At 43.8% G+C, this 16,244-nt stretch overlaps 1 protein-coding gene across 1 annotated transcript in view; it reads right to left on the reverse strand.

Annotated features, from left to right (window-relative positions):
- Window positions 1-16,244, reverse strand: part of nfatc3a (nuclear factor of activated T cells 3a) — a 72,831-nt gene that overhangs the window by 14,126 nt on the left and 42,461 nt on the right. The window contains exons 4-9 of the mRNA XM_071530944.1: window positions 14,004-14,203; window positions 13,310-13,482; window positions 12,714-12,854; window positions 6,888-6,943; window positions 6,568-6,694; window positions 2,923-4,017 (exon numbers count right to left, since the gene is read on the reverse strand). Of these exons, the coding sequence (XP_071387045.1) occupies window positions 2,923-4,017; window positions 6,568-6,694; window positions 6,888-6,943; window positions 12,714-12,854; window positions 13,310-13,482; window positions 14,004-14,203 (1,792 nt within the window). The remainder of the gene's footprint in view (window positions 1-2,922; window positions 4,018-6,567; window positions 6,695-6,887; window positions 6,944-12,713; window positions 12,855-13,309; window positions 13,483-14,003; window positions 14,204-16,244) is intronic.

The raw sequence follows: 16,244 nt of genomic DNA on the forward strand, positions 1-16,244 counted from the left end.
AGATGCCAAGTATATTTCAGATTGTGCGTCTCGGCTGAGAGACCCTGCGGCGGGATTGGATCCTGAACTTGTCTGTCCATCTGTCTGTCAGTCTGTCTTCTCACCTCCTGTGTCCCCTCCCTTGTGCGTGCGCGCGCACACACACACACTAACATTCACCAACACACACACGCACAACGCCACAACATCAAACTGATGCGCACAAACACAATACACTGACACACACACACACACACACACACACACACACACACACACACACACCAAGACATGCACCTCTCAAGCATGCTCTGGTGTACGTCACAGGGGCCATCTGCTAGCTAACCACAGCAGTTTTCTACACACTGACATTTGTATTCCCTCTCATGCTGCTGACACAAGTCTGTGAAGGTGATACTACTGCAGTTGTCAATTTCATGTATAAAGTAAGTATGACACCATACAAAATAATACTTCTAAATCATCTTTCTACAGGTCATGATACACAGGAATCATTTTCAGGACCATTTTGCCCCAAAATATTGGGTTTTATTAATTGGATTTGTTGATATTATTTTATTAATATTATTTGATAGCGTTTATGCTTTATTAGGAAGAATAGACCGGAGTGTGGCAAGAAAGACAGGAGAAAGCAAGAGGATGGCAAATTCATGAGGGAGCAAGGAAACCTCATCATCAAAAATCTAAAGCCTATGTTAAAAAAACTTACATTTTGATGTCAATTTTACTAAATTGTAGGACTAGAAGGTTGTTTTTCCCTTTTCTAACCACATTGAAAATGCTGCCTGCTATACTGACCATATGCATTGCTTCCAATTGATAATTGATAATTATACATCATGGCCTTAAGGCCTCATTCTGGATTATTCTGAAGTATATGAACAAGGCCACTTGCTGAGAAAAATAAGATATGCTTACTTTCTTCAACCCATTGTATCTCAGAACTATTATTCCCTACTAATTACAGTAAAAACAACGCAAACATAAACCACATTCTGCAGCTTCAGTTTACATGTGAAACTCATGTTTAGCAGTCATATTGCTTATCTTTATATCAAGACCTCTATCGATCAGTTTCAGAATTACATGTTTTGTATTCAGTCGTGTGGTTATTGATTTGTTTTCATTTGGATTACAGACTGAGCACTTAACGACCCATATGATAAAACAGTCTGTATGTTGACCATTAATACCATTTACACTATGTATATGTATACATGTCTGCATTTGTGTCCATCCCAGTCTGTCCTGTCTGTCTGTCTGTACTGATGGTCTATTTAAAGGTGTGCTGCGACCTCCTAAAAACTCAGAGCTGGGTGAAGCTCCATGCTGCTACTTCAAAACATGGCCTACAGAGCTGGGCTGGCACAGAAAGCTATTAATAGCCATAGGCTCAAGGGGAGAGCTTAGATTCCCGGCTGAACTGTGTCACTCAGAAACTTTTCTCACACTTTTTGTGAGAGTGAGACTGCAGCCTACTAGTTTCAGAATGGTTGTGTGTGTGTGTAAGTGAGAGAGGGAGAGAGAGAGAGAAAGAGAAAGAGAGAGAGAAAGAGAACAACTCAATTTGAGTGAGAGAATTTTCTGTGAAAAAATTCTGAGTAAACAGCAGATGCACTGTGTGTGTGTGTGTGTGTGTGTGTGTGTGTGTTTGTGTGTGTATGACAGACAGAAAAGAGAGTAGGTGACTGTGTGCATGCATGTGCTAGACCAGCACCTGCAGCTTTGTCATCAAGCCTTTTTACACAGGTTACGTGTTTTACCGTGTGTTAACGTGTGTGTGCATAAGTACTGTGCCACTGATGAACTCCAGTGGTTGTTGGTTTTTCACACATGACTTATTGACAATGGCCCTGTGTTAATTAGGCTGACCCTTGCTAGCACACAATATCACACCTCCCTCACACAGCCTCACCAGGCTATTTATTAACCCTAAGCCTTTTGGCCCCTCATTTGAATATGGCACCAGTGTCCACAAAAATACACATGGCTCTGAAAGATAAGGAAGTAGATGATTTAGAATGGTTTGGAGATTGTCAGTCATTTTTGAATGTAAAGATGTAGAGTTTATGGATGTGAAAAAAGACAGCTACTAAATGCATGTATTGACTTCAGTCATCCGTTAAGTCAACAAATTCTCTTGAGCATCCTAATTAGACTGACACACACACACACAGGCACACGCACACAGATGCAAATGCCACCCCAACCTCACACACACACACACAGGATGTAATTACTGCAACACACAACTATAGGCTAGTCTCTGTGTTCCTAATGTGACTATGCTTTCCAAGTAGCTAAAATGATGCAATACTCCCCCCCAGTTCCAAGAAGCCAGAAAATACAAAGTGTAATTAATCTCCAAACTGCCGGCAGAGATACAGAAGCTTAGCTGTTTATGATTAGGCCCTTTAATATGATACAGTAGTTATCGGTCCTATTGTGTCTATGTTACCCAATACTAAGTCACAGGACCCCTCAGTAATGAACCTGTATACAGAACTGCATGTTGCAATGACAGATGAAACACTATCGCTGTAATGAGGCATCAAGGTTTCAACCCCTTGAAAATACAACAACTGCTGGTCTGTATTGTTTTACATCAGATACCAAATTAGCTTGCACATCACATGGGGTAAATTTAATACGACAGTGTTCCCTCATTTTAGACTGAAAATTAGATTGATCACAGATGGGGGCGCTCTAAATATCAAGTGTAAAAGGACAGGGTGACAGAGGAAAAAAAAGTGATAATGAGTGCAGAAAGACAGAGATGAAAATGGTAAATAGCGAGAAAAAGAGAGACAAAGATACAGACAGAGCCTGACAGACATAGACAGAAACAGAGGGAAAAAGAGAGAAAGACAGAGACAAAAAAATGAAATAGATTTTGTAGTTGCAGAGATAAATATGACTCACCATCGTCCAGCGTGATGTCCTGCAGGCCGATGGACCGGAAGGTGGGCTCCCTGTCCTCTGGCTCCTGTTTGATGTTCAGCCTCTCCCCGTCCGTGGGGAAGGGCCCCTGAGGGCCCAGAGGGTGAACCAGAGGCCCTGCTGCTGCTGGGGACAGGCTGGCCATGACTGGGCTGGTGGCCTGGGGAGAGGGCTGTCCTGAGCGCTGCTGCTGCAGGGGGCCCAGAGGACTGCCACCCGAGGTGGGGGAGGGCGAGGTGGGAGACTGATAGGGCAGAGAGTGCAGCTGAGGGGAGGAAGGCCCAGAGTGGGGAGAGGGGATCATCCGTGGAGGAGGGGCACTGGAGGGTGTGGGGCAGGAAGCCGACCTTTGACTTGCGGGGTGGTAGCCCATGGCCCTCTGCAGCTGGGAGGAGGGTTGCCCCACTAAGGGGTGGCCACTGGGAGAGGCCACCTGGGTGGGGTTTGGGGAGCAGTGGTAGCCCCCCAGTGTGTGGAGGTGTGGGGAGGAGTGGGTGAGGAGTGGTTGCTGGCTATGGGGAGATGCAGCGTTGGGGTTGGCGGTCGAGGGCGAGGGGGCTGAAGGGGAAGAGCAAGGGGAGGAGGGGTACACCATCCCCATGCCCATGGGGTGTGACGCCGCACTGGGGTTCTGCTGAAAGGGCATCCTCTCGTAGCCCTGAGGAGGAAGGCTGGGCTGGCCGTTGAAGGGCAGGTTGTGACCGTGATTGTGGCTGTGCTGCATAGGCTGGTAGGAGGGCCGGGAGGGAGCGGGAAGAGGAGCGGGAGCGGAGCTAGGGTGGAACGTCATGTGGCAGTCCACAGGGGGGTGGTGCAAGCCACGGCCCTGGAGGTGAGGCAGGTGCTGAAAGGACGGGGAGCCCAGAGAGGGGCAGGGGGCCTGCAGGGGGAGCAGGCCAGGTCCGGAGCCCGTGGCCAGGCCACGAGGGGAGCTGGACAGAAGGCCGTCCGATGGGTGGCCCTGCTCGGGAGAAGGCAGCTGGGTGCGCCCCAGACTGGCAGCATGTGCCAGGGGCATGGACATGGGGGGTACTGCAGTAAGGTCCAGCTCATCTCTGTGCTCCTGTTTTACCATGACTGTAGAGAGAGAGAGAGAGAGAGAGAGAGAGAGAGAGAGAGAGAGAGAGGGAGAGAGAGGGAGAGAGTGAGGCCGACAGAGATGAGATAAAAGAAAAAAGAAAAAAGAAAGAATGAGGGAAAGAGAGCGAAAATAGAGAACATATTTACGATTACATTGCAGTGCAGCACGATTTCTAATCAAATTATATACCAAGAAGTATATATACCAAGAAAAGGAAGAAAGGAAAAAAATCATCATCTCTCATTTTGTCAAGTCATTGCATTGCAAAATTGGTGCCACAACTATGTTTACTACAGTAATGGTTATGACAAGTGATTATGAATTCTACCAACCAATACAAGGCAGTAGTTGTTTCGGTTTTTCCACATTCTGAACCCACGCAAATAGCATAAATCTATCATTGTAAAGTTCAAATATGTTTCACTGATGCCTGACACGGTTCAAAAAGAGGCCATAGGAATCTCACAGCAAATGAACATGATTAGTCTCTGAAATGTTTGCATAGTGAAATGTGTCCACTTCAAGATCAAATGAGTTTCCAAAAAACCAAGTGATATTTTGACACCAAATGGGGCCATTCCCTATACTGTGGCAGCTCACAGCACTGCCATGCCAATCGGTAACCTATTTCCCAATCTGGTGCCTTGTGACAGTGAGTTTTATTTTTACCCAGCTCCGAATCAGAGGGGGAGCATATGTTGTCAGTCTGGGTGCCATCATGTGAAATGTTGTGTGGGAAGAGGAGCTGAATGCCCCCCAGCCCAGATCAGACCAAGAGAACAAACCAGTTCACTGATCAGGCCCTGTACTCACCCCACCTTGCCTCTGGGACTGGGAAGCAGGGGGCACAAAAAGGCCAAACAGGGTTTAGTCTGGCTAAAAAACAGGCCCGAGAGGGATATCAGGGAAGGGTAAAGTACTGGGTATTTGAACATTGTTTTAAATATTTGAAGCACTGGTGTTTTTTTATTATTTTCCTGATGCGAATACAGCCTCAAAAGTGTCAGATGAGATAAATCAAGTGCCCCCTATGTTTCTTCCCCATAGTATTTGAAATATAGTAATTCCTCTTTTGCACAAACCTGAAGAAGAATAGCAAAGTTATTAAGAAAGTCATTTCTGACAAGTGCAGCCATTTCAGAATAATCAGAAAGCAGAAACAAAACAGCTTGTTTTTCCGATTTCCAGTATAAACATTTTAGCTGACGCTGATGTACCAACGCTTTTTTCCAAACTACTTTCTCAGAATTCATCCTTAAATTGGGCCAGGGCCTTTGCAGCCCAGCCCACACTGAGATATGTCAAGAGTGATTGGCAGGCAGGTTTTTTGCCACAATAAAGCAGGCGGTGTCCGTGGTAACAATAGTGGTGAAAGCGTCCCATCTAGACTGACAGAGCAGGGTTACTGCACTGTGCTCTGATTGGCTGCCCTGGTCTGTCAACGGGGAAAACAGGAACCGCTTGTGATGAGTGGGCGTGCTTGCAAACAGAAAGGCTAGGTGGGTGGAGGGGCAAGGCCGCGTACATATATTCACACACACATACACACACACACACATGTCCTTATCACACATTGTTGTGGTAAAACTCAGGGTTTGGATATGTTGCAAAAAATGCTCACATGTCATTATATTACGCCAACGCTGTTTTCAGTTTGACTAGCTTCAAGAGGAAAAAACAATAACAATATCAAGTAACAAGGCACGGATTTGACTTTAATGAAAAACATTAAGGAAACTGTAGGATCCAAATGTCAAGAATATTCTGCGTTTCCTCGATGTTGAAATGACAGTTAAATCAAACCACAACTCCTGGCCCATATGTAGTAAAAGTTTCCTGGATAGCAAAAGATTTGCATAATAAAACTCCATGCAAATACAGCGCATGTGAGAGAAAAAGGTTGGCTGTTGAGTTTGAGGAGGCTTTACAACATAAACAGTTGGCAGGTGTGCATGTTATTGTTCGTGGAGAAGCCCCTTCTAAACCACAGCAATGCATTCTTTGGAGAGAGAGAGAGAGAGAGAGAAATGGGGTTAGTGAAACCCCTATGGAGAACTGTGCAACACGAAGAGCGCTTTACAACTGTCTCTGCTATCAGTCAAACTCACAGTAATTACCTTGGGAGATTAACAACAGGAGCAAGAAATACAAACACAGGAAGGCAAAGACAACCTTGAGAGCATCTCTTCCTGTAAGTGTCTCTCAGAGCCTGGGTTACTATCCAAGTGTGGGTCACAGGAAAATTAAGGAGGGTCCCCAAATTATACTGGAAAAAAACAGTATCCAAAGCTACTGGCTAAGGTATGTTCCCAAAGCCTTTCCAAATCCCAGCAAAGTAGTGTTGGCTCAATAAAGCAGTACCCTAAAAAGAGCGTAAATTTAGTAAGACTTTCCTATAAATTAGCTTGCGTAAACAGTTTTGAGTCCCAAGAAAAATTCAGAAATTTTGGAGATGTGAGTCCCTGGAGAAAACATTTGAAAACCTTAGCTACAGATGGTCTGTAATTGATGTAAAAAAACAAAACCATGAGAAGCTCTCGTCGTACCTGACAGGTAGGTGAAGCGCTGTGATTGGCTTCTTTTCCGCTTGCCATTGCAGACATAGAACTGCACCTGGACAGCCGAGCCCACTGTCTTGCTGTGGTACGGAGGAACCTCCACCACAATGCTTGACTGCAAAAGAAATTTAGCAATATTTAAATACACATACCGTGAATGAAAGACATTATCAATACATACTGTATATTAAAATGCAAATACTACCACTAAAATGAATTGCAAACATGTATATTAAAATGCAAATATTGAAGATAAAATACTGTACAATACTGCACTTAACAAAACATGGAAATAAACGCTCACTTACTCCTTGAGCTCTCTCACGGATTACTTTTGCCTCAACTTCCCATTGTGGTCGTCCATCTGAAAGAAACGGTTCGGGTATAAACACACAGGCTAAATACATAGGCCAATGGTACATTCATATAGCACAAAACATTATGGTTTAAAATGCATCTGAAAAACCTTGTTGTATATAAAACCTTTCATTTTTTTCTGTCACTCTCAACTTTCCATTAAATAAAACATAAGTAACCTAAAATAAAAATAAAAATACCCCCACATTTGACAGACTAGTACATTACAAAAAAAAACTGCCCACACACTCCTTGTGTGTGGGCTTTCAAATGAAGAATGGACTGAGACCTTTATGGGGGTGAAGCTCAGAGACAATTATCCTCCTACACTAAACAATGATGAAGCAGCAGACAAATGCGACACGCGGGACTCCATCACATCCTCACATAACTGAATTGCCAGATCTATTTGAATCACTGGGAAAATCAACTTTAGCACACACTGTGAAATAGTCATATGAAAATAATGATGGGTTGTTTTTTAAAAAGGAGTGGAAATCAAAGTTGATATAGTTTGAGTTGATAACTGAGGAAGAAACTGTAATAAACTCAGGCTGCACATTATCAGGGATAAGAACTACAGCAGACCCATCTTGAAGTATGGCGTAATATTTTTTGGAAGTTATTTCCCCCCATCTGGAGTAATTTCTCTCCAGGGTCTATTTTCCTAATGATGATGTCAGTGTAAACTACTTTTTCAAACAGACAGGGCTTAAGAACCACAAAAGGCTTCCGAAAGCACAAGATTTCAATTTGTTCTGGGGGAAGCAGAGACATCAAAATGACGTCATTTTTAAAGGTCCAGAAACCCCATGGAGAAAATTTTAACAGCTATTAAAAAGTAATCAAATGTCTAAATATCCTGCTGTTTGTCTTGCCTGGTTAGAATTATGGAGAGAGCGGTGGAATAACTCTATTTATTTTAAAATGCCTCTACACACTGCCAGGTTTCTGGCTAGAAAACATCCTTTGATTTTCCAGTTTTCCTATGAGGGATCTAATTATTTGGCCAGACATCTTAAGGGCAGCTGCTCCGAGGGAAGCAGTTGGGGTGAAGAACGCGATGGGAAAACACCGACAAGCTTGCAGTGTGGTTGGAAGAAGTCACGGTCATCGCAAAACAACCATGAAGAGTAAAAACTCATTCAACGAGCAACTTTCTACCACGTAGCTTCTCAGCTGAGACGGATTCATTTGCAATCGCCTCCGTTTCATGGTGCTCACGTGGTGCACATGGTCCTGATTATATCTCTGTGCACCTGTACTGCCTCTTCCCTCAAAACCCAAAGGGTTTCCCCGAACACCACTGTCAGGCATCTGCAACATGTCTGCTGAAAGCACCACATGCAGATTCTACACAAAGTAAGCACTTAATTGTAAGCCTTGTCACATTTAGGCTATTCAGCTCTCAACCAAGATCCCTACTATAGCTTTAAGTAGGTGATTTACTTGTTCTGATCTCACCCTAACACTGAGATAACTGGAGACTGAGTTGTAGTAATCCTCTTGCACATTAGTCTAATATAACACTACAGAAGTCCCCTCTGTTGTGAGGGAAGGGCTTAACTTGTGGCTGACAGTCAGAGAGTATTTTTTTTCTAATGAGTGGATGACCTTGGATGCCTTTGCAGCTGACAGCAATGCATTATTGCAGTCCATGATGTTGACATTCAACAGGCAGGAGCAAGGGCCCCACATGCTCCGTCAGGCAACAAGCTCCAACAGGTACCTCATACCACACTCTGACAAAGCCTCGGATCGCCCAACACCCTGCACACCCCAGTCGGAGGGAAAAGAAAGTGCGCCCATTGTGCTGGAAAATCTAACAAAAACAAAGGGTGAGCGCTATTCTTGCTATAATAACTGTGGGCTTTAACATCTTTGTACTGGGAGAATAGAAAGAACTCTACGATTGCTGGATTATACACTATTCAAGGCAGGCAGTGTTATAGGAGTGAAAGTCATAAAGTTGAAATACTTATACCTATTATGGACTCATTTCTGCTCCAGCATTTGATGAAGTCTACTCTGGTTTAGTAATCTTTTCTTCAAGTAATGCCTTTTTCATATTATTTCCTTTGTGTCCTTTTTTCCCCTTATTCACCGTCTGATTAAGTGAAAAGACAGACAGCAGGTAATAAAGAAGTGGAGGGATGGAGAGAAAGCCAGGGTGGATGGGCTGGAGTTTCATCTGCAGCACTGGTCAGGGTCAGGGACATCGGAGAGAATGAACCATAGACCGCACACACAGTGGGACCAGAACTGGAACTTAGAATTGATGGTCTGCCTCAGCTCAACTCATCTTCCTCTTCCTCCCTCCCTCCCCCCTCTCTCCTCAGGGATGTGTATCAGAGCACCAGAAAAAGCAGGGGAAATTGGACAAGGAGAGGAAAACAGGCATCTATGACAGAAATGAATAACAGTGCAACCCCAATTCCCAAAAAAGAAAAAAAAAGAAAATCAAAACCTGCCCTGTCTCATGGAAAACAATCAGTCACTCAGGAGTCATGGTTTATTAAAAGCCCAAAACGAGAGTATTTCACAATATGTTCAAAATGTCTTTCACTGTGTGAGCTTTAAGCATATCATCCACATGAGATAAGCAATTCATTTGTGAAATAATCATGTTTGGGTTTTTGATTAAGCATGATATCTTCATACTGTGTTTTGCCAAAAAAAACTAAAATCCTAAAGGTTTCATTAGGCTAGCAAAACACATAGGAATCACTCCAAAGCTATGCATATCAAACGACAACAATCCTAACCAATTTCATAGGTCGACCATTATCTACTTTAACATAGGATCTCACATCAACACAACTGAGAGGATCCCTATTTCTGTAAATAGTAAAATCATCTACAGTCCTAGCCCATAATCTCTAGTCTGTGTACTACCCACAATAAGCCAGCCTCTCCCATTCTGCATGATTCTACTGTTTATGAAAGAAGGTGGAAAAATATCTGTCAGTGCCCCTCTCTTCCTTTCCTTTCTTCCATCCCTGTACTTACTCCAATCAGTCCCTTTCTGCAGTAAAGCAGAAGGATTAGTCATGATGAGGGGGATCATTTACACAAACCAATCGCCATTATCTTCCCCTACTCTTTCATTCTCTTTCTGTCTCCACAGTCCAATGCCTTCATGCACAGTGGGGCCCTACTTTTCCTCCCTACCCATGATGTACCTCTTTGTGGTTTCCACTCGCCGCTGAAGGGTTACAAAAACCTGACCATCAGCGTGTTGTTTCTACCAAGCTACTTTCCTATGCCATACTTCACCTACTACACCTCAAAGAGCTACAGACATTCCTCTGAGCCACACTTTTTTTTTCTTAGAAAATCTTAGAGAAAGGCTCTCAGTCACAATAACAACACCGCTCAACTTGCCGCCATGTGCGAACTTGATTCAGTTGCTCTCCATCACAAAGGTACCTTGGGCAGGCAGGGACTGGTTCAACGAATGCCATCCATTTAAAGTTTCCATCCCGGGGAGGACCAGCCTATACACATGTTTTGATTACAGAGTGGTGTACTAACAAGAGAAAAGTGAAGGTAGAGAAAGCCGAGGGACTTAAGAAGAAACAATCTGAATAGAAGGGAGAGTAATACTGAGTAATCTCTTCAGCCGATGCATTTGTTGAATGGATATGAACGACCACTAAAGACAGAATTAGAAGTTTCAGTTGGAGATGGTATGAGGGTAAATCTTAAAGCTGCAATAGGCAATTTTTATATGTAATATACATGAGACTAAATCACAAAGTGGGGCTGCAACAGAGAAGGGCGCCCCATACTTCCTAACCGAGACTCATTTCATATCATTTTGGTGTCACTGGCGGGTTATGTTCTCCGTGCACATGAAGAAATGAATCGAAACTGGAGAGCGAAATACAAAACTTGCTCCTGAACAGCAGTGATTGAGCACTCCGTCGAGAGACAGCTGAACTCACCAACAATGGCTTAACGTGCTGCAAAAAGATTTTCCTCACCAACCCTGCTTGTCTAATGGTGTGCAGCAGGACTTTGTAAACTTTTTCAGTAAATGAAAAATATAGTGTCTTACTTTGGAGAAAAACAAAAACATAATACTGTACTCTACTACTGCGTTGGAGCCCACTAGAAGTACGCCCCAAGACTCATTCTGGCTCCAATACAATGGTTTAACATACCAGCCCCTAACGTCAGTGTCTATAGCAGCAGACGCTAGTCTAACACAGTCCAGCAGGTGATGTCTATTTAAAAAATTTACTTAATTTAAACAGGACATTTATTTGTTTTTTGTCTAAACAAATTTATCAAGTCAACTCATCTGTATGTGCATCAATATCCATGTATAATTCATAAAATTATTAGAAATACAAATTCAATGTTGTAAAGTCTGCAAACAAGATAAAAACACTTGTTAAGGTGGTGTTTTTCTTTTTGCAGTGCACACTTGATAGACTGCATTGCTAGCAGCCATAAATCTGTCCTATGTGTAAAAATGCCCTGTGGGGCCGGACTACTTGCTGGGGCCAAAACAACATCGCAGCTCTGATCTCAGCACCGATAAACACAAAAAACAACACTGTTTGTTATTTTAAAACATGGCTAGAATTCAGTGATTGCTTTAATGACTTCCTGAGAAATATCTATCTTCTCCTTGAGAAATGTCTATTGTCTCCTGATATTAGCAGTCATAAACGACAGAGAAACGTCAGAGACAAGGCAGCTACATATGAGCCTTTTTATACTGATTAAAAAATTTGCCTTTATAAGATCTGGTTTTGAAGAGCTGCAGAGCGCTCTAGCCAAAAACCATTATTCCAGTAAAATAAATAGTGAGAAACTAGGTTTGTTCTGCTACTTCCAAAATAAAGATTCGGTACTTTCTGCATATTTCCTCATCAGCTAGGCTCTATTCAAAGCCAGATATGGAAACCCACATTTTTCATTAGTATGAGCAGCCTCCTATCTAGCTCCCCAGGGTTTCCAGTATGTAAGCAGGGGAAGATTTCTATAATCCAGGTGCTTCTGTACAACTCCTTTTGACCTATTGCCAATAGCTATTAGCTGTCTCCTCTTGTTTAGTTAACTTGGTGTTTAGGTGTTAATACATTGGGATTTATATGAAGCAATTGACGTAAAGTGAGAATTTGTTCTGTTATGCTTTTGCTCTTAAGTAAGCCGCCCACTGTGATGTCCACACCAATTTTGTTTTTCATTTTTGCCAATCCCCATCTCTGGTAAGAACAATATTAGCATTGGTATTTTTTAGAGTTTAGGTGATAGAACTGCTTCTGCTGGAGTTTCAGGATAACAAAGGGAGGGGCTGCAGGGAAGTAAATTTAGTATTGCTGGATTGTACAAAGCTATCATTTTAGTTGCATGTGCAACTCCTGCATACATTTATCCTGCCTAGAACTTTAAGAAGGAGCAAATTTACTACAACTCAAAGTAGGAATGAATATTTTCTGTCATTTTCACAGGTTATGCTCCTACATTTCTTTGCTGTGCTTCTTAGTTTTTCATTTAGGGACACATGCGCTAATAGTATAAAGAATATGACTGTCCAACAGAACCACTTTGGGATGAGTGACACAACATATGAAATGTTTTACACAGGCTGGCCTATCCCTTTAAGCACAAAAGTTTTTATCCCTGACAATTTTCATGACTACCGCGCTCGGCAAAAGTCTATCAGGCGACCATGAAATAAGATTTTTTACACATTTAATTGGCTCAAGCTGTTTTTGCAGTGGTAGTTCAAGGCTAAGCTGCTGTGCAGACACGACTCTTACCAGGGCCTTTCTCCAGGAAGATGACCTTGGACTCAGGAAAGAAGTTGGAGCCAGTGATGACCATCTCTTCTCCCCCGCTGACCAGACAGCTGGTCAGGCTGGACTTCTCAACCTGGGGCAGCTCTTGAGCTGAGCGCTGGGCTGGGAGAGACAAAGGAGGGGGTGAGGAGAGAAGAGGATGATCATTTGCTGAACTGTGTTCATTTAAACCTCAATCTGTGTCTTTGTGTTTGTATATATGTGTGTGCATATGTGTGTGTGTGTGTGTGTGTGTGTGTGTGTGTGTGTGTGGTTCCTGAGCAAAACATTACTCAAGAAGGGCACCTGCAGAACAGATTACATTTACATTTTCAGCATTTATCGGACACTCTTATCTAAAGCGACATTCAATGAGTGCAAACAGTAGATTAAATCAACATTCATGAATCGCCAAGACTCCAAGTAGCTTGGTAATAAAGAAATGGAAGAAACGTAAAGGTGTGTGCTTGTATGTGTCTGTGTATGCGCTTGTCTGAATGTGTGTGTGTGTGTGTGTGTGTGTGAGTGTCTGTGCGTGTGTGGACGCCTGTGACTCAGGCCAGGAAGTGGACACTCACAGCACTCCACGGGTATGGAGGAGGCCTGCAGCGACAGCACCTTCCCGTTGGGTTGAGGGATGTGCACCCGGAACACCACCCGTACCCGCGTGTTCTTTCTGCCGATATCCGTCTCCCCCTTTCGCAGCTCAATGTCTGAGTTCCGCAGCTTCAGGATGCCAGCGCAGTCGATACTGCAAGGTAGAGGGAAAAATAGTTGGCCCCACACACCACTTCCAGGATTGGCAATCATCTAAGACATATTTAAGCAGTGAGGGCCTGGGAGTGATAAAACCAACCACAGCCCAGTAGGGGATTGGCAATAAGGGGCAAATTAAGTGTTGGATCACAAATTACAAATGCCTGTGAATATGATTTATTACAACTGTAAATGTGAAAATCCCTACCAAATCCCTTCCTATGAATTCCAATGTAAATGAAACCAGACCTTATATAAATATAATCATCCGGGTGATGCAGAATCATAAATACAGAAATAAAGTCTGTTTTTCTGCTCCGTGGGAAACCCCTCAAATTTTCCTTCTGTGCCTGACTCTCCTGTTGGTTTGAATTAAAAATCTATAAAATCCCTTTTGGAAGATGTTGGGACCCCATATGATCATAAATGTGGTTATTTTTACATTGGACAGGGCTTCCTCCATGGTGGTAAGCTCATAACTGAGTAATGTAACCCTTTAGTGCTTCTGACACCTACCTGGCTGACATGTTGTTTTCGGGCAGGAGAGGAATTTCGAGAACTTTGGTGCTGGAGATGATGATTTCTTGGCTGGCCGTGGCCACTGTTTTCCCGGTGATCCGGTGCACCTGGTAGAAGGCGTGCGGCCTCAAGTAACGGTCGTCTGCTGTTCCGATGAACATCTGCAGGTTGACGGGCTTCTCGCTGTAGCCAGTGAGCTGAGACAAGACAGAGGGAGAGAGAGAAAAATAGGATAAAAACAGATGTTAGTGCATGGGGTCCAGATGAGAGGTGTGAACGAACGAATACTCTCTACATTTCCACTGCTTTCAGAAGGCCACCTTTTTTGGAGGGAACCTAAATGTCAGGCTGAGGGTGTTGGGATATTTCTGGCAGGGCCACTGGAGATTCATCTGGTGCTTTGGCCTCCAACCAGTTCAACACTGATGTTCTCCACTAATAGCCTTATCATTTTTTCCCCTTGCACGCCTTCTCCTTAACAGGATCCTGCACGGGGCACTATTACCTCCTAAATCCCTACAACTGACCAGAACCTCGAACCCTGGCTTGGCCCATCTTTCCAAAACCAAATCCAATGAGTTCTACTGTAACTAGCTACCACAAAAGCAGCAGTAAATGAAAGCAAGAAGCACGTTTCTCAAACACGAGAAAAAAGAACATGGAAGCGGGAAAGAGAGAAAGAAAAAAACTATCATGACAGAAATAGTTACCACAACATCATACAAAGAAAAGAAAAAAAAAACGCTGAATGAATGAGTGCTTACAAGTCACTTGAACTCATTCTGTGAGGTCTAACGCAGTGCATTTAAAGAGGCTTTTAATGGTTAAGCTGTGGTTTAAAAAAAAGACACAAAAAAAAACTGCCAGTAAAAATGTCAACGGTCCCTTCAGATCCAGTTGTGGAGTGTGTGCCAAGCTGGCTGGCATGGGGCACCTAGCAGGCAGCTGCACTCCCCACTAGTCCCTGGATACTGGCACCCTGGCTTCCAGTCAGACAGGTGAGAGGTTGAGGTGGAGGGGCGGTGGGTGTCAGGAAGGGAGGAGGGAAGATGGAAAGGAGGGCAGAACCTTTCCTCCTCAGAGGGACAGAACAAACACACAGGCCGCACAATCCCACCACTGTTGGAATGTTGTGCTTGGCAGACTCTGTGACGGCAGGATGGCACCCCCCCACACACACACATACACTCCCACCAAACCGCCCTCGCAACCCACACCTACAGCTCAGATGGAGGGCAGCCCACTGAGGGTAACAGAAAAGAACAAGGCCTTTCATTGCTGTTTCACCCCAGGACCCGCCAAGCCTCAGCCCCGCCACAGCTGGCTACTGACCCTTTCTTCCCTTTGGGTTTGCGTCACACACCACTGTGTCAATGTTTGCTACAAAAGTGTGGTGGGTGGAAGGAGAGAAAGTGGGTGTAGTTTGGGATTTGTCATGTGCCGTTCCAAAACCAGCTAAAATAAAAAGCCTTAAATTGGTCACAATTAGGCCCTGGAAACAGATGTACCTGAGAAAAACAGTGAGCAAGCGCTACCAAAGAAATGCGTGCTTGGTTTCAAAATATTGACTTTCTCTGAAACCAATTATTGGACCATGTTGGTGTGTCTAAGGACTAAGTGAATGTATATCTGTGCACGCGTGTAAGTGCATGCTCAAGCATGGGTGCATGAGAGTAAATGACTGACTGAATCAATCATTTACTCTGTGTGTGTGTGTGTGTGTGTGCGTGCGTGCATGTGGGTATGACTTAAGTCACTTTCAGGGACACAAACCAGACTTAAGACCAGTTGATTGGGGACGGCTTGTGCAATTGGGCACAAAAGCCGTGTCCCCAATTGGTAAAAAGCAGATTTTTGGGTCAGTGGTTAAGGTTAGGGTTAAGTTAAGGTTAGGGTAAGGGTTAGGTTTAGTAGTGGTTATGGTTATGGTTAGGGTAAGTCTCCCGGAAATGAATGTAAGTCTATGTAAATACCCCAAAAGTGACATAAGTAAGACTGTATGTGTGTGTGTGTGTGTGTGTTTGTGTGTGTGTGTGTGTGTGTGTGTGTGTGTGTGGGTGTGTGTGTGCATCCCCGGACGTAAGCTTGCTATTGGCCCTACAGTGCAGAGCTTTCTGCAGGAGACGGCGTGACTTCTCTGTGACCCTGACTAAGAAGCTTAGGGGACGATGGGCATGGACGGTCACTGCCTCCTCACACAAAAACACACGCACACACACACACAGACGCCTTGTATTC

Source organism: Centroberyx affinis, unplaced genomic scaffold, assembly GCF_046629955.1.
Source record: "Centroberyx affinis isolate AG114_WGS23_722 - 3 ecotype Tasmania unplaced genomic scaffold, CSIRO-AGI_Caff_v1 ptg000139l_1, whole genome shotgun sequence".
Lineage (NCBI taxonomy): Eukaryota > Metazoa > Chordata > Actinopteri > Beryciformes > Berycidae > Centroberyx > Centroberyx affinis.